Below are 21805 nucleotides of genomic sequence, written 5' to 3'. Positions count from 1 at the left end.
AGCATACCCTTGCGAGATATGAAAATGTATGTGTTTCCTAAAAGTCTTTGCTTTTTGAATCATGTGACATTCTCAGAACATGTTCACAGCAGTATATGATGGGAGAACTACAATACATACTGCCTATATTCACTGTGTGATGGCTTTCAGAATTATTCCACTTAAGGGAATAATGGACACATTAAAAAAATTAAATACAATTCAGACACAGCTCAGTGGACATAACACATTGGTTAAGCACCAGGACACGTGACTGTGAATACCAACATCTGCTATCCACTGGGTGATACCAGTGGTGTATCACAGGACTCTGATTAGATCAGTTCCTTTTGGACTATTCTTCTCAGATACAAATCTGGAAAACAGGCACTTGATAACTAAATACACTGATAACTGCTAGCTAGGTAGCATAACAATTTCAATAAAAGATGCAGAGGTTCTCCAAAATGGTCTACAAAAAGCATACCTGGTGTAATAGCAATAGACGTTAATCTAATGGAAGGAACTACAATACGATGAAACTTGGCAAAAAGGACAATTTATAATTTGAAAACAATGTTACTATCACTAAAGATCTAAGGACAATATCAGGGCCAGTTTTAACTCTGACCAGTTTACAGCCATCACAGTTTGGAAAGTCTGCTCTGAAGCCCAACTAATTCTTGGAGGGTATACTCGTTTACACCAGGGAAATCAATTTTATACCAAACTGATTTGACACATTACAGAATACAGCAATCTGTTAAGGTAAATCAAACAGTAGGGAAAAAAAAAACCTTGAGCTCTCTTAAAAAACTCCAGGACCTGTCATTAAAATTTGTTTCCTACAGATTACTTAGAGGTGACCACTGCCTAGTCCCCAAGGCAATACCTGACAAGGTTCTTTTTGAAAGTCTATGGCCAATACACACTGCTAGATGAATTTGTACAGATAATAGAACCTAATAAGAAAAATAAATATGAGTAATACAAAAATATGTGACAGATACATTGCACAATGTTTTTTCAGGTTACAAAATGAGGTTCTCTATACAGAGTTAATTAATCATTATGTTTCTTTAAAAAATGACATATCTCGTGCAATGGCAATTGAGCTTATTCAAGCCCAGACAACTGTAAGCTTAGCAGTTAAACCTATGAACCTAATGGAGTTTTATATTTTTATGACGACATGCGATATGATCATCACTGGCATCAGTGCCACAAAAAAAAGCTATACCTACCCCTAAATTCTGAAATCATTTCTCTTATAGTTTATTGCACTCTCTTGAAATCTAGGTCCTACAAATATTTCATAAAAAACGTAATACCAAAGTCACTAAAACACATTTAATGTAATCTTGTCAAAGCAACTACAACTGATGGAAAAGGACTGGTTTAGATAAAGATGCTTCAGAGTACCTGTGGAGTAGCTTGACATATGAATAGCCTTCCACCAACACAAAGCTGCTCCAATCTCGTAGTAGAGAGGTCAGTGAAGAGTGTGAAATTCGACACAAGACAGTGCTGTATCGCCCATTGCTGCCAGGTGCATGCAAATGTTTTGGTACTGGTCTGCAAATGAAATACAGCAGCATCAACAAATAAGGTCAAGTAAATTAATAATGATGTAGCCTACTCAACTGTCCCTTTTAAACATGATGTCATCAGAGGTTACATATCCAGTTATCTTTGATGCAGAAGGTCCTTTTACAAAACACCAACAACATATTACTGACACAATACATGTTTAAAACAAGAGAAGCAGAAATAATCACTCTACATTTTTGTAACTTCTTTACATAGAACAGAAGAATATTCAGACTCAGTATGGAGTTTATATTATTTTTAACCACGTAAGTGAACTGGTCCCTCTTGGAACTATTTAAGCCACAATCCAGGCCAAAAGAGTGTGTGTGTGTGTGTGTGTGTGTGTGTGTGTGTGTGTGTGTGCGCACACAAGCAAGTGTGTGCGTGTACATATAGCATACTGCAACACAGTAAAGGCTGAGCCAGGTATGATTCAGGGAAACACAATGCTGCTTAGTCATGGAAAAATACTTTGCTAATAAAGGGCAGGATTGTACTTAAACAAGAATTATATGGGAAATAGAAAAAGGCAGGAAGTTAATTGGAATTCACCGTCTTTGAGAGTTACAACAAACAGACCACCCTTGTTAAGTCAGGTTCGAAAACAAGTCTCCATGGGGTGACAACACCTAAAAGGACTCCCTGAAAGACACTTTGGGGGATAGGAAAGGATCAAGGCTGATATCCTGCATGCTGGAGAAAAGACTTGTGGAGTTACTTATATGCTTATGTTACATAAAGAGTCTGGAATCTTCTAAGCACTGTTTTGTTTAGGACCACTGCAGGGTGGAAAACCAGAAGTTCAGTGAAGACTGTGAAAAGACCACACTGAAATGTTTATTTTTTTTTTTTTATTCCCGGCACTTTGGCAAAAAGCTACAACTTTTTGTTTTCCTCTTCTGAATAAACCCAGTTAAACTGGAAAAGTATTAAAGACTGATTTTTTGAAATGCAATCCGATACAGTATGTGGGTTGATGTGGATGTATACATTATACCTATGCATCTGTGTCAGAGTCTACAATGCTCCCTTTTGTATGTGCCTGACCAGACATATAAAGCAACTACGGCAAACTCAGAAATTCCTTACAAAAAGAATATAAGGCATAACAAACCTTTCTAATGCAGAGCACCTTATAGCCCTTTCCTTTTTACTCAGTGCCATATAGATTACTGAGGAGTGATCTAGCCTGGCTTAAAAGGCATTTGCAAACCCCATACTTATGAATCTCCTACATATTCATAAGTTAAACAGTATCAGAAATGCAAGGTTTAAGGGCCTGAATTTTGTCTATGACTTAAACAGAACATGCTAGAAAGACAGACGTGCCCAGATACTGCCCTTCCTGTGAAACAGGCTTCCCATCCATGTGAAGCGGAGTTCGTCCATTATCCAGTTTAAGTGCAGCCTAGACTAGTGGATGGGGAATAAGAAATTTACACCGGGCCAAGCACCCATGCCCCTTGTGGACAGTGGTAGCTTATAACTGCTTGACCTCAATGTCCTATTTGGACGCGTGATATCATTATTATTTTGGGAAAACTTGGCTAGGCTTAGAAAGGCCCCTTGGGTCATTAGCCTAGTAACAATCTATGAAAATATCATAAAGAGATAAAAAGCAAGTGATTGGACAGAGACTTAGGTAGGACCGGAGTACAGTAACACCTGTGTGGTAAGACAGTAATAAGAAGGTCAAGATACAGTTGCTACAAAAAAAAAACAGACTCTAACAACTAAAAACTTAGCAAATTTAATAAATTTGTCTGAAAAATGAAAAAGAAATATCATTTCCAAAAGCTTAAAAACAACTACTGTAAAAATGCTTGAAGCAAGCACAGAGAATCTGTAAATTCTCTCCTCATTTTTAATGACCCAAAAACAGCTATTAAAGAAAGTCAATTATAACAGATAATTTACACATACACATGCTAAACATAGCCTACCAACAAACCATATGGTCGATATAAAGATGAAACATTACAAGGCCCTAGAAAGAAAAAGGCAAGTTCTGACATAAAAGATAATGTAAAGAGATATAATATATGCCTAAAATAATAAACAGTATCAACTGTGATAGAAAATACTGATGGAAATGAAAAGTTCTCTTTCTATCATTTATTTAACAAAAATTTGGAAAAAAAAAACAGGCTGTGTTCATTTAAATGCTCATCCAAACTCTTGGGGAAGCAGTGAAGATCTACATTAAGTTCTAATTAATCTCTTTTTGGAAAGATTATGGATGGAGGAAAGTCATTTTATACAAAATGTCAAAAATGACAGCAGAGTCATTTGAAAATATTTCTTGGCCTATGTGCCACGGGTCAATATCAATCTATCAAAAGTTCATTCCCATGAACCTTCATACAGGAGCTCTCACTTCCGTGAACATTCAGTTCAATGTATTACTTTCCCAGGGAAAGTAATGAGTTGCCCACCATTAGGATAGTCACATGAAGCACATTATTTCAAACCCACCCAGGTGGAGGGCACACACTCCCCAATGTTGGCTGCTGTGCCCCCCATCCACCCCAACTATATATACCAATTCCGAGATAGTACAACAGTGGAGAAAAGGGCAAATTTCCAATGCTGGGCAACTTGTCACTTTCCCTGGTAAAGTTCTTTGTTGAAATGAATGTTTGCAGAAGTGAACGTTCACTGTATATGGTTAGATGAATGAAGGTTCGCGGAAATGAACCTTTGATGAACTGATATACACCCATCTGTCATATACTGCTGCTGTATTCACTTTTAAGATGAAACACTTGACAATGTACTTGTGTCATTGTCTCAGACATGTTGAAAATGGTCCTCAGACCAGTGCACTCCCCTCAGTTAACAAATAAATAAATATCTTAAGATATAAACATAACAAATGTAAAAACAATAACTGGCACATTCATAAACTATTTTCATAAACCACACTATCAAATGACCTCAGTATATCTTAATCACTGCCTCCACAGCTAGCCAAATGGGCTAATCACAAAAAACAGCACCTCACAATATAAAGGTTAGTAATATGCTCAATTACATTTACAAAAAAATCTGGGAAAAGACTAGCATGAAGAAGCCAAATTAATACAACAATCATTCAAGTGTTTCCAAATGTAAATGTATGAAAAGGCCAGGGGAAGGAAAACAAATGCCATTCATATCTGCCCAAGTTTTTCAGATGCCTTTACCCTATATGCTTACAACTGCATTTAAATTCCTCACCCACCACCATTCTACAGTTTCATGAAAACTTTCATTGAGCTACACTCTAGGTTTGAATCAGGAAGGCAACAGCAAAATTGAAAACTCCCAAAATAACAAACTAAAAACCAGCAGTGTACAGAAAAGGAGACAGTAGAAAGATAAAAAAAGGTAAAAATCCTTAACTTAGACATACGTGTCATGCTCTAGGATCAACACAATTCGATGCATGTGGAGCCACTTCTGCCAGAAGTTTGCGTCCATTGAGAGAATGGGCTTCCAATAGCAAGAGAACTGTGACTGACTGGAATCCTTTGGCCCACCCTGTTGCAAGGACAGCACCTAGAAATAAAAAAAAAAAAAAAAAAAAAAAAAAAAAAAAATATATATATATATATATATATATATATATATATATTACAATACACCATGAACTGACACTGCCTAGAATACAACAATAAATGTTAATGTGGCACACACAAAAAAACACAGTAAACCAAATATAGAACCACAGGAAAAACAGTGAATATTATACCAAAACGAGGTACACTCTAAATGTATAAGCTAAAAATGCAGAAAAGAAAATAATGCACTACATTCACTTTACCCTAAACACAGACAGATGCAGTTTATGTGACACAGTAGTATCCAGTTTGAATTAATCTGCATAATAAAAATAAAAAGATATTCTTGGAAAGGATTAATAACACTTAGTATTACTTAAAAAAGAGCTATGCCGTTTTTTAAACCATCGTTATAAATAGCAATTTATAATGACTTTTGGGCACACCGAAAACTCAGTCGTACACTTTTTCCCCACATCTATCAATATCTTCCCATCTTTATCAGAAAGAGTAGAAATGCAACTGACTAACGTACTTAGCAGCAGTGGGGTCAACTAGAACTGTAATAGCTGGGTTGGGATTGGGAATAGTGTACAAAATTGTAAAAGACTGAAGATGAGACTGTATCATTACCATAGCTGCTCCTTGTGGCATGGTCATGACTGATTTGATGGCCATTTGGATACACAAACCTTGTATAAGTATACTTTTTTTGCACTTAATCTGTTTCAGTGATAGTTAACAAAACTACACTGCATTTATTTATTTGCTTGATATTGCTGGTCTCTGTGCCTGCATTTTGTTTTTTTCCTACCCTCATGTCCAAGTGTTGTTGTATTCTTGAACTTGGTGGCTTTGGAACTGTCCGCCCCTTCTGTAAATTTGTTCACTCTACTGAGTACAGTGTGATCATTTGGGAAGGCCAACTTCCTTAGTTTCTTAATTTTGAATTATATTCTGTTTCTTCCCTCTCTACTACAAGAAAAAAACAACTTACACTTTATTCAACTGCTTTTACTGTAATTGTGTCCTTCCTACTTAATTACCTTATTTTGCCTTACTGCTTATTCTTAAGCATTGAAGTGTTTTTATTCTGCTGTATTTACCACTGCTTGTTAGTAGCCTGATTAAATGTTTCTGTTAATCTAAGCATCTTAGTTTTGGTTTTAGCACTTGGGCTTCAGGCCAGCTATTTTACATTTAAGAAGGTTTTTCTGGTCTACACTTTTGTGGACAAACCCTTATCAAAACCCTCTCTCCGTAAGTTCATTCAAGTTTCAGAACACTGGACAATTCCCATCAGTTTCTCCTGTCAGCCTGGTTGACATGGGCATACTGAGACAGTGTAGCAACTACCACATGTGCACTGACAACCCTTCTCCTAGCACATAATTCTACTTGTGAAAAATGCATCTATATCAGTAATCTGGAATCCATGCTCTCTTGCACGTCACAGTCAGTACTGCTGACAAAGAGGAGAATGCCAGCACAAACACCACACCACCCACATCACACAGTCAAGTGCAACACACACACAACCCTATGCAGATATCCTCAATAAAAGCTTACCTAAACAGCAGAGACCTCCAAAACACACTCACAAACATTCCACACACAACACCAAACAGATCACAGACAGTAGACAACACACCAATTTCTCACAAACACAGCCCCGTAAGGCTTAACAGTAAACTCACACAGTCACTAGACAAAATAAACAATGTATTGATGATCCAAAAAACAAGTTTTATAGAGAAATGGAAAATAAGGTAAAAGGAATTGAAATACTGCCAAAAAAGAAGAAATTAATACATTTTGGAGAAGTATCTATGAAGATCCTTTGGAACATAAAGATGCTAAATGGACAGAAGTTAAAGAAAGAATAAGAGGTTCAAAGGTACAGGACATGAAATGGGATGAAGTAACAGCCAGAGAGATTGAAACAAAGTTAAGAAAAGTCTCTAATTGGAAAACCCCAGGCCCAGATGCAGTACCTAATTTTTGGCTGAAAGTATTAACATCTTTGCACGAAGATTTAGCCATGAGTAAGAAAGAATAGTTGTGTAAAATCTTACCATAACCATAGATGTCCATCTCATCCATGTTGCAGTATTTTTGTTGTGGGATTTCCTGCCCTCAGGCAACTCATACGTCGGCTATTATACAAAAACATCAACTTTGGCTGTTGCAGCTACATGGGACATCACACGTAGGGCCATAAACCAGGAGCCTTAAATGTGACGTCTGCACGTACAATCCGCAGGACCTGAAGCTCAGCAAATACAGTAGAAGACCCAACAGGAGGAGGTGCCAGTGGTGTCAGGTATGGGACCCTGGGGTCCCTTCTGTAGTACTGATAGGTCCAGGGTGAAAGGTGTATGAGATTAGGACCTAGGGACATGCTGGGATGAAAAGGAGAATATTGAGGGGGTTATTGGTGGGTGGAAAGGAATACTGCAAATGGAAGAGAAGGACATCTATGGTTATGGTAAGATTTTACACAACTATTCTATGTCCTTCTATTCCATGTTGCAGTATTCTTGTTGTGGGAGAGTACCACAGCTTAGTTGGTCTAAAGGGTGGTGGATGCAGAGAAGGATTCTACAAAGCCCTGTAGGATTGCCCTGGCAAATCCTGCACGTGCTCTGAAGACCTGGCCTAACTTATAGTGTTTGATGAAAGTGTGGATAGTGGACCATGTGACTGCTTCCATAATGGATGATGTGTCCAGACTTTTAGGAAAGCCTTAGAGGTGGCCACTGGCCTGGTGGAATGGACTTTTACTCCCACTGGGGGATTTTTCCATGGTGGGAGTAGCAAAGACAGATGGCTTTCCGGATCTAACATGAGATGGTTTGTTTGGAGACTGCCTTGTCAAATGCTCTCGGATGGAACGAAACAAAATTGTTTTGATTTCCTAATGGATTTTGTTTTGTCCAGGTAAAATCTTAGTTGTCTGTGTACATCCAGGGAGTGAAGTATCCTCTCCCCTTCATTGGTGGGAGAGGGAACGAAGGTGGGAAGTTGGATTGGTTTAATGACAAATCATGAACCACCTTGGGCATAAAGGAGGGGTTAGTTCTCAGGGTTACCCTATCTTTGTGAAACATAATATGGGGGGGGCAAGCCATTAAGGCTTGTATTTCTGAAACCCTTCTGGCTAAGGTTATAGCCACTAGTAAAACTGTTTTCCATGTACACATCTGAAGGGAAGCTGTCCCAGCAGGTTGGAATGGGTGTTGGGTAAGCTTTTCCAGAATGAAGTCCCAGGGCAGAGGAATAGGCTTTTTTGGAGGTCAAATGTGTAACACCCCTTTTAGGAAGAGTTTTACATCGAGCTTGGTTAGCAAGGGAGGGTCTAGTGGCAAGCAGGCTGATATTGTGGAAAGGTGTACTTTCACTGAAGAATAGGAAAGTCCACTTTTTATCAGTCAACACACATAAGAACGAACGAGGGGGGTGATCAGCAATGCAAGGGTCTCTTCCCTTGTCTAGACACCATTTAGTAAATCTTTCCTATTTAGCTAGGTATGATTTTTTTCTTATAGGTTTCCTGGCCTCCCTCAAGATGGAAAGCATGTCCTCTGAGTAGTGGTGTCTGAATGGGATCAAAAGTTTATCATCCACAGTGTCAGGGACAACATCTGCAAGTGTGGATGGATGCGAGTTCCCTTTTCCTGTGTCAGAAGGTCCACCTTGTAGGGTAACTTGTAGTGATTGCCCTTGGCTAGATTGTGAAGTAGGGGGAACCAGTGCTGCCTTGGCCAGTAGGGAGTCACTAACAAGATTTTCGGTTTGCCTCTCCCGATTTTCAGGAGGACTTTCTGAATCAGTGGGAAGGGGAGGAGGCATAAAGAAACTTCCCCTTCCAGGAGATGTTAAAAGCATTTACCCTCCAGGCTAGAGGGGAGTAGGTCTTTGAGCAGAAGGTCTGAAGCTGCCTGTTCTGCGGGGGGAGGCGAACAAGTCTATTTGAGAAGTGCCCCACCGGTGGACAATGTCTAAGAAGACAGTCCTGTCCAGCATCCATTCGTGTTGTAGAGAGGATGTCCTGCTTAGAAGATCTGCTTGCTTGATGTCCTTCGAGGGAATGTAGGTTGCCTGCAGGGACAAGTTGTGGCGAGAGGCTAGATCCCATATCAGCAGGGTTAATCTGCACAGCTGATATACTTTTGTCCCTCCCTGTTTGTTGAGGGACCACATTACAGTGGTGTTGTCTGGTATTATTTGAAGAACCCCTGGTAGAAGCAGAGGGGCAAAGGTTTTTATAGCCAAGAAGTCTGCGGTCATTTCCCTCACACTGATGTGTTTGGCCCTCAAGGAAGTGTTATGTAATGATGAAGGGTGGTTAACCCGAAAGCTTTGTTTATTAAACCTTTTTTTGGCGCACAGAAGTGCTTTGGAGCAATTGGAGAACTAGACCAGGACTTTGTTTGTCTTTACCTCAAGGAAGGGTGCCAGGTTGCTTGAACCCTGTAAGATACCATTGTGGCTCCCACCCTGAATCTGAGGCATCTGCATGCATTACCTGGGCTGGGGGTGAGCTGGAGTGGATGTCCTGGGTTTAGCTGGACTTGTTGGATCCACCAGCTGATCTCTTTCTTTAGACAAGGAAGGAGGGGGATTTCTTGATCCACGTGATGCTGGTGCTGGGACCAAATGTTTTTGAGGTACCACTGTAGCTTGCGCATATGCATTCTGGCCAGTGGGAGCATAGGTATGGTGGTTGCCATTAAGCCCAGGATTCATAGGAATTGCCTTGGAGTTATTACCTGTGCCTGTAGCAGCTCCTTGAAGTGGGAGGTCAGGCAGTTGACCTTGTCTTGTGGAAGAAAAGCCTTCATCTTGTCCATTCAGATTCTACAATCCAGGAAAATCTTGCCCTTTTCTGGGTTCAAGGAAGACTTTGGAAGGTTGAGGGTGAACCCTAGATTTTATAGAAGGGACATGGTGAAGTGCAGATGATTTGAAAGAGTATCTTTGCACTCTGCCAGTATTAGGATGTCATCTAGATAGGGGTAAAACTGAATCCCCTGTGTTCTGCAAAATGCAATGGCTGGGGTCAAGGATTTTGTAACACTCGGGGGGCAGTGGACAAACCAAAGGGCAAAGCAATACATTGGAAATGAGAAGAGGGCCCAGAGAAATGCAGAAATCTTTTTTGGGAAGGTCTGATAGGTGTATGTAAGTAGGCCTCTTTTAGGTCCAAGGTGTTCATGAAGGCTTTGGTTCGGATGAGTGGAAGCAGAGTTGGAAGTGACAGCATTTTGAAGGTGGGCACCTGTAGGTAAAGATTTAAGAAGAAGAGGTCTAAGATGAGTCTCCATGAGCAATTTTTTCTGGGGACCAGGAAGAGATGGGAGTAGAAACCTTTTCCTTCTTGTCCTGAGCGGACTAGTTCTATGGTACCTAGCTTCAGAAGGCCTGTCAAAACCTGTGGAAGGAGATGCTGTTGTTTTTTGGGAGGAAAAGGGATGCCTCTCATGGGTGGTTTTACTTTCCAGGAGAGGAAGTATCCTTTTTGTATTTTGGACAGTACCCATTTCTCTGAGGTGATGGTTTTCCAGAAGGGCAGGCAGTGGGAAAGGCGGACTGAGAGTGGTAGGGGGCAAGGCAGTCACGGATTATTAGAGCCTCCTCTGTCCTGAAAAGGCTGTCTAGGATGAGGATGCAGGGCGGCAAGTCTGGAAGTGGTAGGTCTTCTTGCACCTCTTCTAGATCTGGAAGAGGAAGTACCCAGCTGGGCTGGGTTTCACCTCACAAAGGTGGCTTTTGCTGGATAGTTTCTGTAGTACTTGTGAATAGGGGACACCAATAAATGTTTTATGTTCTGCAATTCTTTACTTTTTTCTTGCAGATTCTTAAAAAGATCTGCAGATTGCTTTCCGAAAAGGAAATTGTGGTCCAGGGAGGCATCCAAGATCTTTGACTTAAAGTCTTCTGGGAGATTTTGAAGTCTCAGCCAGCAGTATCTCCTCAGAACTGAAGCAGATGCTGCAGGGCGAGCAGATGCTTCTGCAGCATCATAGCGGCATCTAATCGAGTGTCTGACTACTTGTGTAGCCAGAGAAAGCTTGGAGGAGATGTCAGCTTTAGCGGGGCAGTCAGGAATAGTGGCCAGCATGGAAGAGGCTTGAGAGACCAAGTCCAGACCATATTTAGCCATGCGTGTCTGACAGTTAATGGCTCTGAAAGCCAAAGTGGAGGAGGTGTAGACCTTCTTAACTATCCTATCCATAGATTTACTGTCTTCATCTGTGGGTAGGAGTGAGGCAGAGAGAAGGAGTCTGGATTGCTTATCAGGATAGGTGGCAATCACTGCTGGGTATGCCAAGGGAGGTTTGATTAAGAATTTTTGCTCGTCAGGCACCTTGTAAAAGCGATCTGGTCGCATGGTGGCAGGTGGCTGTGAATCTGGAGTCTTAGATGCAGAGTTAAAAGCATCTAGGTATGCAGGTAGGACTGGTGGAACAGCAGAAGGGGAGGGGGATTCTACTTGAAGAAGCTCAAAATACCTCTTTTGGGTATCAGACATTTGTGAGGTATCCCATTTGAAGTAATCTTTCATTTTGGTGATAGTCTCACCAAATGTGATATGCTCAGGGTGTGAATCTCCCTCTACAGATTCTTCATCAGGAGAATAATACTCCTGAGGTGAAGCAATTTGGGAGGTGTAAGATATGGAGTCCTCAGAGGAGGAAAAGAAGTATCATGCTCCTCTTCCCTAACCTGAGATGTCAGGGGCGGGGGAGGAAAGAGGCTGAAGCAGGCCTAGGGCCGAGCAAAGTTAGAGCAGTGGAGGATGAGGCTGAAGGCCTAAGGCCCATAAAGGCCTGCATCAGAGAAGAAGTGAAGGACTGGCAGTCAGGTAGGCCTTCTGCAGTGGAAGATGTATGCTTGGTTTTCCGTTTCTTTTTTGCTGGGGTAGACATTGGAGCAGGCCTGGAATAGGGTCTGATGGGGCCATATCCGAAGGCGGGATCCCGGTCAGAAGTTCTAAAGATTCTGGTTCCCCCTTGACCTCGATCTCAGTCAGGGTCTGGGTTGGCTCCGGGGACATGTCGGCTGAGCAATGACTTCCACAAAGGTAGTCGTTGAAGTCAATAGATCTGCCAGGTGCCCCTCAGCTCCTAAATTGGCAGCTGGCGGGGCATCCGGTAATGGAGCGGCAGAAGAGGAGGGCATTGGAAACTCGGCCTTCTTACGTGGAGGTACTGACGGGGTCTCCGCGGCAGGATCCATCCTTAGGGCTAACTGCTTAAGGCACTGGTTTTCTAAAGAAATGTTAAACGTGGCCAGATGGCTGCATAGGGTCTTCAGCACAAACGATTGACAAATGGAGCAAGCATTATGGTCTAAGCAAAAAACACACCAATCATGGGAGTCTTTATGGGGTATCTGGCGCCCGCATTGGCATTAACCCTTTTTACCTGACATCGTCTATAAATTGCTACAACAAACCAAGCCTAAGCAATATCAATAAGATTTGAAAAAAAAAAAATACAACGGGTTACTTAGCTTTTTTGAGACGTCTGATGTGAAGGAGCGAACACACGATGTGTCAGTCATCTGTGGCTGAACACTTCGGAGGATTGTGCATGCAGACATCACATTTAAGGCCCCTGGTTTATGGCCCTACGTGTGATGTCCCACAATGCTGTAACAGCCAAACTGAAGCATTTGTATAGGAGCAGATGTACGAGTTGCCTGTGGGCAGGAAATTCCACAACAAGAATACTACAACATAGGAATAGAAGAACATCTGTTTATATGTACACCCCGAACTGACACCAACCTGATTAACAACAGGAAAAACAATGCTCCTACTCAAGAGTGAACCTGAAAGCTACCCTAGAAATTATAGACCAATAACTTTTTTATTTTATTTTTTTTATTTTACATTTGTTGACAAGGCTAGTCTAACTGGATACATGCCCATTTTCGGTAGAGGCCCGGGTAGAAAAGCTCCACTTTTAAACTAGATAAAATCAAGACAATACAAAAAAGATACAAGCAATATGTAAAGTAAGTAAGAATTTCTTCATCAACTTAAGTTATACAGAACTAAAAATATACAGACTTTGAGTACTGGGTTTAATAAGGTAAAATACATTACTATGACCAAGGGAAAGAGATAGATCATTCAATATTAGTTTAATGGGTATGAATGTGCCTTTGAAAGGATATAAAAAGGTTATGAAAGGTGTATAAACACAGGGAAGTATGAGAAATTATGGACGACAGGGAAGTAGGAGAAATTATGGAGGATAAGTACATGAGGAAGTAATTATAGTGTAATAAATAGATTGGTTTATGTACGAGGTGGGAAGAAAAGAGTTCACGGAAAAAGGAATATGCAGTAAGGAGCATGCTCAGTGATAGTATGATGGGAATAAGATACTAGGACGGGGAAGAGTGATGAAATTGCTAAATACTTCAAAGTGGGTTAAGGAGGAGGTATATAGAAAAGGTTATGGTGGGGAGGGGGGTTAGTCAGAGTTAGTACAAGGACAAAGCCATTGTGTTTTTAAGTGAATTTTTAGTTGATTTTTAAAGAGAGGCAATGATGAAAGAGATGTAAGTTTAGTGGGAAGTTTGTTCCAAATCTTCCCCACAGAATTAGAGAAAAGAGAATCACCTGCCTTGTTGTGGGATTTCTGGATGGTAACCAGTAGTTTATTTGCTGAGCGAAGGTTAGAAAGGTTTGTGTAGGGGGAGATGAGGCTACTGAGAATAGGAGTATTACTAGGCTGGTATAGTATTTTATGAGTAATGGAGAGTTGTTGAAATTTTAGCTGGTTATTTAGTTCAAGCCATCCTAGAAGTTTTAGGTTTAGACAGTGATGTGTTCTAAATGAGGACTCAGTAGCAAACCTGGCAATATTGTTATAAAAAGTACACAGTTTGTTTAGGTTGCTTTTGGAAAGATTAGTATAAACTGGGGAGGCATAGAAGAGAGTGGAGATCAGATGGGTCTGGGCAATAGTAGTTCTGGCTTCTGGCATAAGAAAAGGTTTTATCCTATATAAGGATCCAAGTTTTCTGTTTACAGTTTTGATGGTGGCATTAATATGAGTGTCAAAGTTGAGGTTGTGGCCAATCAATACACCTAAGAATTTTGTAATTGGGTCAGGAGCTATGATTGTACCATCGATGGAGGTAATAGAGAAGTCTAGTGGGGTGGATTTGTTAGTTGGAGTAAATAGTAATAGTTTGTTTTTTTGGCGTTAAGGAGGAGATGATGTTATTGGAACCAGTTTTCTACTTGGTTGAATACTGATTGGGTGATGGCATGGAGTTCAGATAAAGTGGTTGCTTTACAAATCAAAGTGGAGTCATCTGCGTATTGTATGCAGGTAGGTAGAGGTAGATTAGTATAAAGGTCGTTAATGAATATGGAGAAGAGTAGAGGTCCCAGGATAGAGCCCTGTGGGACACCAAGGGTAATAGGGAGAAGTTTGGATAGGTTATTATCCCAAAGGACAGCTTGCTGTCTATTGTGCATATAGGATTTGAACCACTGTAATGCCTGTGTGTCAAGTGAGAATGAGTTGAGTGTACTGAGTAGTAATTGATGGTTGACCATATCAAAAGCTTTAGAGAGATCAATGAACAGAGCAGAGGAGAGCATATTATTGTTATGATGTTTATTAATACAGTCTGTAAAGGATAGGAGAGCAGTGGTGGTACTGTGGAATGGTCTAAAACCATGTTGACAGTCAGCTAGAAGGTTATATTGGAGAATGTGGTCAAGAATTTGTTGGTGGATACATTTTTCCATAATTCTGGCTAGTGGTGATAATAGGGCTATGGGCCGAAAGTTGGTGAGTTCAGCTGAGTTCCCTCCTTTGTGAAGTGGGATTATGTGAGAGATTTTCCATAGTGAAGGAATGGAGCCTTCAGTTATGGTTCTATTAATTAGAATAGAGATGGGGTAGGCAAGAGCCTTAGCAGCAGTTTGAAGGTATTCAGGTGGTAGGAGATCGGCTGAGGGTGTACAGTGTTTGAGTTTATGAAGCAAAGTATAGATGAGGGCTGTAGGAATAGGTTTTAAGTGAAAGGTAGGTGGTAAGGTAGTGGGGGAGGACGATAAGGTAGAGCGGAGAGGTGGGTAGGGAGTTAGCTAGAGATTGGACAGTTTCAGTAAAAAAGCTGTTGAAAGCATCAGCAATCTCATTTGGAGAGTTTTGGGAGAGACCAGATGGGGTGGGTGTCTGGATGTAAGAGTTTATTTATGCCTGACCAGAAGCTTTGGGGTTGACTATGGTGATTTTGTTGAAGTTTGAAGAAATGTTTTTTTTATCCTGAAGTATTGATTTTTTGGTGGCATTTCTTAGTTGTCTAAAGTGCTGCTGATCAATTGGGTCTTTGGTGTTTCTCCACTTGGACCATATTTTATTTCTTTGTAGGATTTGTTGTCTGGTTTCTTTAGTGAGCCATGGGGCTGCTTTGCATCTAGTTCTTATGGAGCGTGAGGGGGCATGGAATTCTAAAATTTGTATGAATTTGGAGTTAAAATGGGATACTGCTTCGTCAATTGGCAGGTGCCTTAAGGGTGACCAGTCACAGGCTTGAAGCACAGCCTGAAAATTGACTGGATTAAATTTTTTTTTGTTGCGGGTGACTTTAAAGGTAGGTTGATTTGGAATATTAGATTTTTGTCTAGATAGGTAGGCTAGTGAGTGGTCACTAATATCATCAGGAAGGACACCTACTTTGTAAGAGAGAGAGAGTGGCAGTTTATTAAGATCCAGTCTAATATACTTTCTTTGCTGGTGGGTTTATGGATTCTAGTGCCTTCTGAAGACATATAAAATATACATGGGAATTGATGCTGACAGAGTTTATAGTCATTTAGAAGAAAATTCAATTATGGCAGTAGAACAAAAGGACTTGAGACGTACCTCCCTGAACTATATGAAGAGAGACATGATTGAACAGTCAGAGTATGCGTCTCAGGCAGGTATGAGCCTAGCCCTAAGCAGCATCCTACCTTCACCAAGAATGATACCACAAGACCAACAAAAAATAATAAACCTCAACAATTGACTTAGTTTCTGGTGTCATTCCAAGGGGATCCAGTAACTGCCTGGGATGACATGTCTGACAGGCCTCGATACTTTGCCAGAGATGCCCTCCACTTGTCACCCCTGGGATTCAGGATTCTGGCCAAGGCTCTTGCCTCCTTCATTGTGTCTTTTTTAGGCAATGTCCCAAAGACAAATCTTCCAACATAAAAGATCTGTCAAAAAGCAAACTAAAGGTTATGCTGCTTAATGCTAGGAACCTTAACCTGAAAATGCACTCACTGGAGGCTCTCCTCAGACTGGAAGATGTCAACATCTGTGCAGTCACGGAAACTTGGTTCAAGGCTATGGAGAGCACCCCTGTCTTACCAGACTATACCTCATTCCACATATTCCTACCCCAAAATGAAGTCAGGAAGACTAAGGGTGGTGAACTCTCTATTTTCACTAAAGACAAGCACAGCTCCAGACTGGCTTGCCAGCATGATGCACTAGAACTAGTCCAGGTGCAACTGACACTTGGCAAGACACCCATCCAAGTTATAGCCAGTTATAGACCCCCCCCCCATGACTCAGGACATCAACTCCTCCTACCTAGACCTACTTGACTCCATCAGGGTAGCCCCTAACAACCTGATCCTTGGTGACTTCAACTACCCCACCATAGACTGGGTGAACTATTCCTGCTGTCACCCATTCCTTCCACGTCATCAGTTTTAACGCACTAGATCAGCTTGTCTCATCCCCCACAACGGGAGATAACATTCTAAACTTGGTTCTCACCAACATGTGCAACCGCTGTACCACCCCCGCAGCAAGTTATTCCCTGGTGAGATCAGATCATCAGTCTGTCTCATTCAAAGTTTCTATTACGTCCAAACCCCCCCCCCCCAAAATATAACCAGGTTAAAAAAACTCTCAAAAGTTGACTACAACCTTCTATGGGAGGTTATCAGTAGCTTCACACCACTGCCCCCTCACAGGATGCAGACAACTATGCTGAACAGTAAGCCAGTGCAGTATACAAGCACCTGTACAACTGCATGGACTCAGCCATACCCAACAGAACTAAAACCTGCTCCTCAAGGAAACACAAACCTATCTGGTGGACATCCTCTATCAACAGGCTTTGCAACAAAAGGAAGAAACTGCTGTCCAAGGGTAAAAATGCACAAATTCCCAACTGGAAAAACTCCCTCATTAACCTCAACAAGTAAATTAGATCACTAGTGAAACCTTCCAAAGCCAATTATGAATCAAAACTAGCCTCTGAAACAGTTTTCAGTTTCGTCAGGAACCTCCATGGCAAAAAGCCCAGTTTTGTTCCTAACTAGTTCTTTTTTTCTCCAAACATCTTTATTAAATTTACACATATGACAAATACAATCTTACACATATATAAATAAAAAAACATACAAAATGATATCACTTTAGTTGCAAACAGTTTACATCACAGACACCATTGAAACAACTGCAGTTAAAGATTATACATCACTTATAAACCATAGAGTCATTGTCAGTTAAGCATTATATAGCTCTTTCAAATCCTGCCTCATAAACCTCTTTCCTGCTCTGCATATATTGTTGCCACAATTCCCATTTTTCCTATGTAGTTTGTTTCTTCCCTTTTCTAAAGATCCCAATTCCAGTTGTTTTATCTCTGTCACTATATTCACTACTTATACTAAAGTTGGTCTAGACTTTGATTTCTATTTTCTAGTAATTGCTTTTTTGGCAGCCACCATAATTAGACTCAGCAAGACTTTACTATGTCTAGGCAATTCCAATTCTGTAGGATAACTTAAAAAAATTCAAAACCCCAGTCAGTCCAATCTGCTCACGCAGCATCTCCGGCAGAGCGGTCTGCAGGGATTATACCAAAAGTCTGCCACCTCATCACACTTCGAAAAAATATGTTCTCAGCTACCTCTTTCTTGCCTGTTACACCTTAAATACTTGCTATCGACCTGGGGAAAATTTCTTTTGAGTCTACTTGGGGTATAAAAATACCTATGTCTTCCATGCAAAGATCCTAAATATTCTAGACTTTGTTGCATATTTGGGAGATACACATATATCCCCCATTGTCTCTTTGTGAATTGCTTATCCAATTTTTCTTTCCAATCCTTTCTAAGCTCCTCTGATTTGAGTCTTATAATTATCATGCAATATTTTATATACTTTACTAATTATTCCTTTAACGGAAGCTTCTGTTCTAGATTCTATTAAAAACTCTACCAGTGTTGGTCTTTCATTTTGGAGCCCCCCATTTCTTTCTTTTTGCCTATACACTGATATCAATCCTTGATAGGGAAGGCAATCTCTAACCTGCAGTCCAAATAAATAATTGGCCTCTTCCCATTCTATTACCTTTCCCTTTCTAGTTATTTGCTCCCAATATTTCGGTTCCTTTGCCAATTTTCTCCAATAAATTCCAGCCCTCTCTTGCTTATTATCTGTATCCCTGACCACAGTCAAACATATCTGCAAAATCTCTTTTCTCCACTCTTGTGCTGGTTTGGTTCTTAGAATACTCCCTGCTATTTTATGAATAAAAGACTGTGATTTTTGTTGTTCTCCTCCTTAAGAGTCTGCAGCCAAAATCCCAATTATTCCTTATTTCTTCATCTTCCTCCCTGTGTCAGCATCATTCCTTTCCACTTTGAATTATAATTCTCTGCATGTGCTATGTATAAGAGCCTTAACTGTGTTGCTCTAAAATACCCCCTCAAATTAGGTAATCCTAGTCCACCTTGTTCTACTGGAAGAATCATCTTATCCCACTTGACCCTTGCTGTCTTCCCTTCCCAGATAAAATATCCACAACTTCTCCTGTGATTGATAAAAGTATGCCTAACCTGTGCCAGACCTGACGCACAACCTTCAACGAAGGTACGCCCATTCACGCATGTTTCCACGCAGAAGACGCTCTAGCTGAGAATCGAACCTGACAGCGTCTTATGTGAGGCAACAACGCGGGACTAAAAACATTTTAATGGCTTGTATCTTAGTATCCATATCCATATAACAAAACTTCCAGTTTCTCAATTTTTGTATTATCTTCTGCTTAGTCTCTTCCCACATATCCATAGCTGCCACCACAGAGTCATTTCTAATCCATACTCCTAAATACTTCATTTTATCATGTCCCCATAAATATGGATATTGATGGACCAATTTGTGTGTTGGTACATAATTTACCACTATTTCCTTTGATTTGGCTTCATTAATTTTGTATCCCAAGAAGATCTGAAATTGTCTTAAAATGTTCCACAACACTGTAATGTCCCTTTCTGGTTTTGTCATGTATAAAATAATATCATCTGCATATAGAGCCAGCTTTTCCTGACTAGCATACCAGTTATATCCTTGGATTTCTGAGTCTCTTATTTTCTTTGCCAATGTTTCTAAATATAATGCAAACAAAGGGGAAAGTGGACAACCCTGCCTGGTTCCTCTACTCAATTATTGGAGAGGACCCCATCCACTTTAATTTGTGACTCCGATCCCTCATATATTCTTCTAATCAACCTTGTAATTGTATCAGGGAAAGCAAATGCTTCCACTGTCCTGCTCATGATGTCTCAGTCTACTCTGTCAAATGCTTTCTCTGCATCAAGACCCACCAATAAAAAAAGTGGTACTTTCTTACATTCTGCTTCCCTCTGGATCATCAATGTTCCATTAATATTGTCAAATGTTCACCTCCCCTGTACAAAACCCACAGTGATCCATATCTATCAATTTTGGTATCACTTTTGCCATTCTTTTAGCCATTATAGACATAAACACTTAATAATCATGGTTTAATATTGAAATGGTCCTGTATAAAGCTGGATCTGATAGATCTTTACCCTCTTTAGTTATTACCGTTACCACTGCCTTCTTCCAGGATTCTGGTATTTCTCCTCCTCTTAAAATACTGTTAAACAAAAGCTTCCAGATCTTTACCATTTTTTTCCCTCCTAACTTACACATTTCCACAGGACTGCCATCTATTCCTGGGACTTTCCTGTAGATTGGTTAGACATAGCCATTTTTATCTGACCCTTGCTATCCCGTTAGTAACTGAGCCTCATCCGCCTCTAACTTTGGCATACTTAATTCTTCCATAAACATTTCCATTTGTACCTTTTCTTGATTTCCGTATTTCTCTGGTTTATACAAATTTTCATAAAATTTCCGAAATATTTCTAATACTTCTACAGGGTCTCTTGCTACAGGCTCCCTAAGCTTGGTGACTGCCCTTTCAACTTTTTGTTGCCCGAGTTGTTGTGCTAGAAGTTTCTAGAATTATCAAAAACTGTTGCTTAACAGCAGTCTTTATAAACTCATGCATATTATCCAGGTAATCCCTTATTTTCTGTTTAGCATTCTGTAGTTGGTCCTTTTCTTGTTCTGAGAGATTCCCCCTATTTTGCAATTCTAAATAATTCTTGTTACTGTTTAGCCACAACTCCCTTTCATTTATTTCCAACCTAGTTTTAAACTCTGTGTAAAAACAAACACACCACCACAGGCTCTTCAGAATAAAATTAAAACTTTAATTGTTGAGACTTAAAATGAGATGTAAAGCAATAAAACAAAGCCCTTATTCATTTGTATACGATAAGCGCTTTCGGCTAAAAGCCTTCCTCAGATCATACAGAATCAGGTTCCACAGGGCTAAGATAAAATAATGAAACACCAATCATGTGGCTAAATCCAACCTAATACCTTTTTTTCAGAGCAATGAGTTCACAGCCAATCAGAGACCTCGAGGGAAACACACCTCCAAGTTTTCAAGTAAAGACAATTTCCTTGAAGAAACAGCACATACCAGGCTACAGCAGCCTTGTCAACACTAATCAATGTTGATGTTACTTCAGTTCTTTCTTTCCCAGTAAATACTTTGAGTTTCTTTAACTACTTAGGGCTTGTATAAATAACATCAGTCTTTTTAGAATGAAACTTAACAAAAAAATCCACTGCTGAGACAGTTGTTAATAAATTACTCTTGGTTCAATCTGTCAAGCAAAATAAAGGACATAAAGACATAGTGGAAACTGACTTCTTGTGGGTTACTGGTTCAGCATCTCATATTCACAGGCGGTCTCCTATGCAAGTACTAACCAGGACCGACCCTGTTTAGTTTTTAGTTTATTTATTTTTTTATTTATTGGCATTTGTTGACCAGGAAATTCCACTGGGCAAAAAACATTTTCAGTGGAGCCCCAGAGAGAAAAGCTACACAGTTAAAAGCAAAAGAACAAAAGTTAAAATATTATACATTTAGATTAGTCATGCTTCTTAAGACAGAAGTGGTGAACTTCATGACACCCATGCAGATGGGCAATACAGTTACGACTACTGAATTCTACATAACTGCACTTTATAAGCACTTACATGAGTGCATGGATCGTGCTATCCCAAACAGAACCAAGACGCTATCCTCCAAAAAAAGGAAACCAATCTGGTGGTCCTCTGCCATAAACAAACTGTACAACAGAAGGAAGAAACTCTTGCAAAAGAGAGTAAAATCCCACAGGTCGAGGAGCTCCCTGGTCAGCCTCAGTAAGAAGCTGCAATCCCTGATAAAATCCTCCAAAGCTAGTTATGAAAACAAAATCGCCACTGATTCTAAAAACAACCACAAAGCATTCTATAGCTATGTCAAGAATCTCAATG

The 21805-nt window shown here is 40.2% G+C and overlaps 1 protein-coding gene across 2 annotated transcripts in view; it reads right to left on the bottom strand.

The window, feature by feature from the left end:
- Positions 1 to 21805, bottom strand: part of SZT2 (SZT2 subunit of KICSTOR complex) — a 3556133-nt gene that overhangs the window by 3159712 nt on the left and 374616 nt on the right. For both annotated transcript variants that reach the window (XM_044085412.1, XM_044085413.1), the window contains exons 12-13: positions 4964 to 5109; positions 1402 to 1554 (exon numbers count right to left, since the gene is read on the bottom strand). In XM_044085412.1, coding sequence (XP_043941347.1) covers positions 1402 to 1554; positions 4964 to 5109 — 299 coding nt within the window. The remainder of the gene's footprint in view (positions 1 to 1401; positions 1555 to 4963; positions 5110 to 21805) is intronic.

Source organism: Protopterus annectens, chromosome 10.part0 (assembly GCF_019279795.1).
Source record: "Protopterus annectens isolate FY-2018-M chromosome 10.part0, PAN1.0, whole genome shotgun sequence".
Taxonomy (NCBI): domain Eukaryota; kingdom Metazoa; phylum Chordata; order Ceratodontiformes; family Protopteridae; genus Protopterus; species Protopterus annectens.
This window is presented reverse-complemented; position numbering and strand designations above follow the sequence as displayed.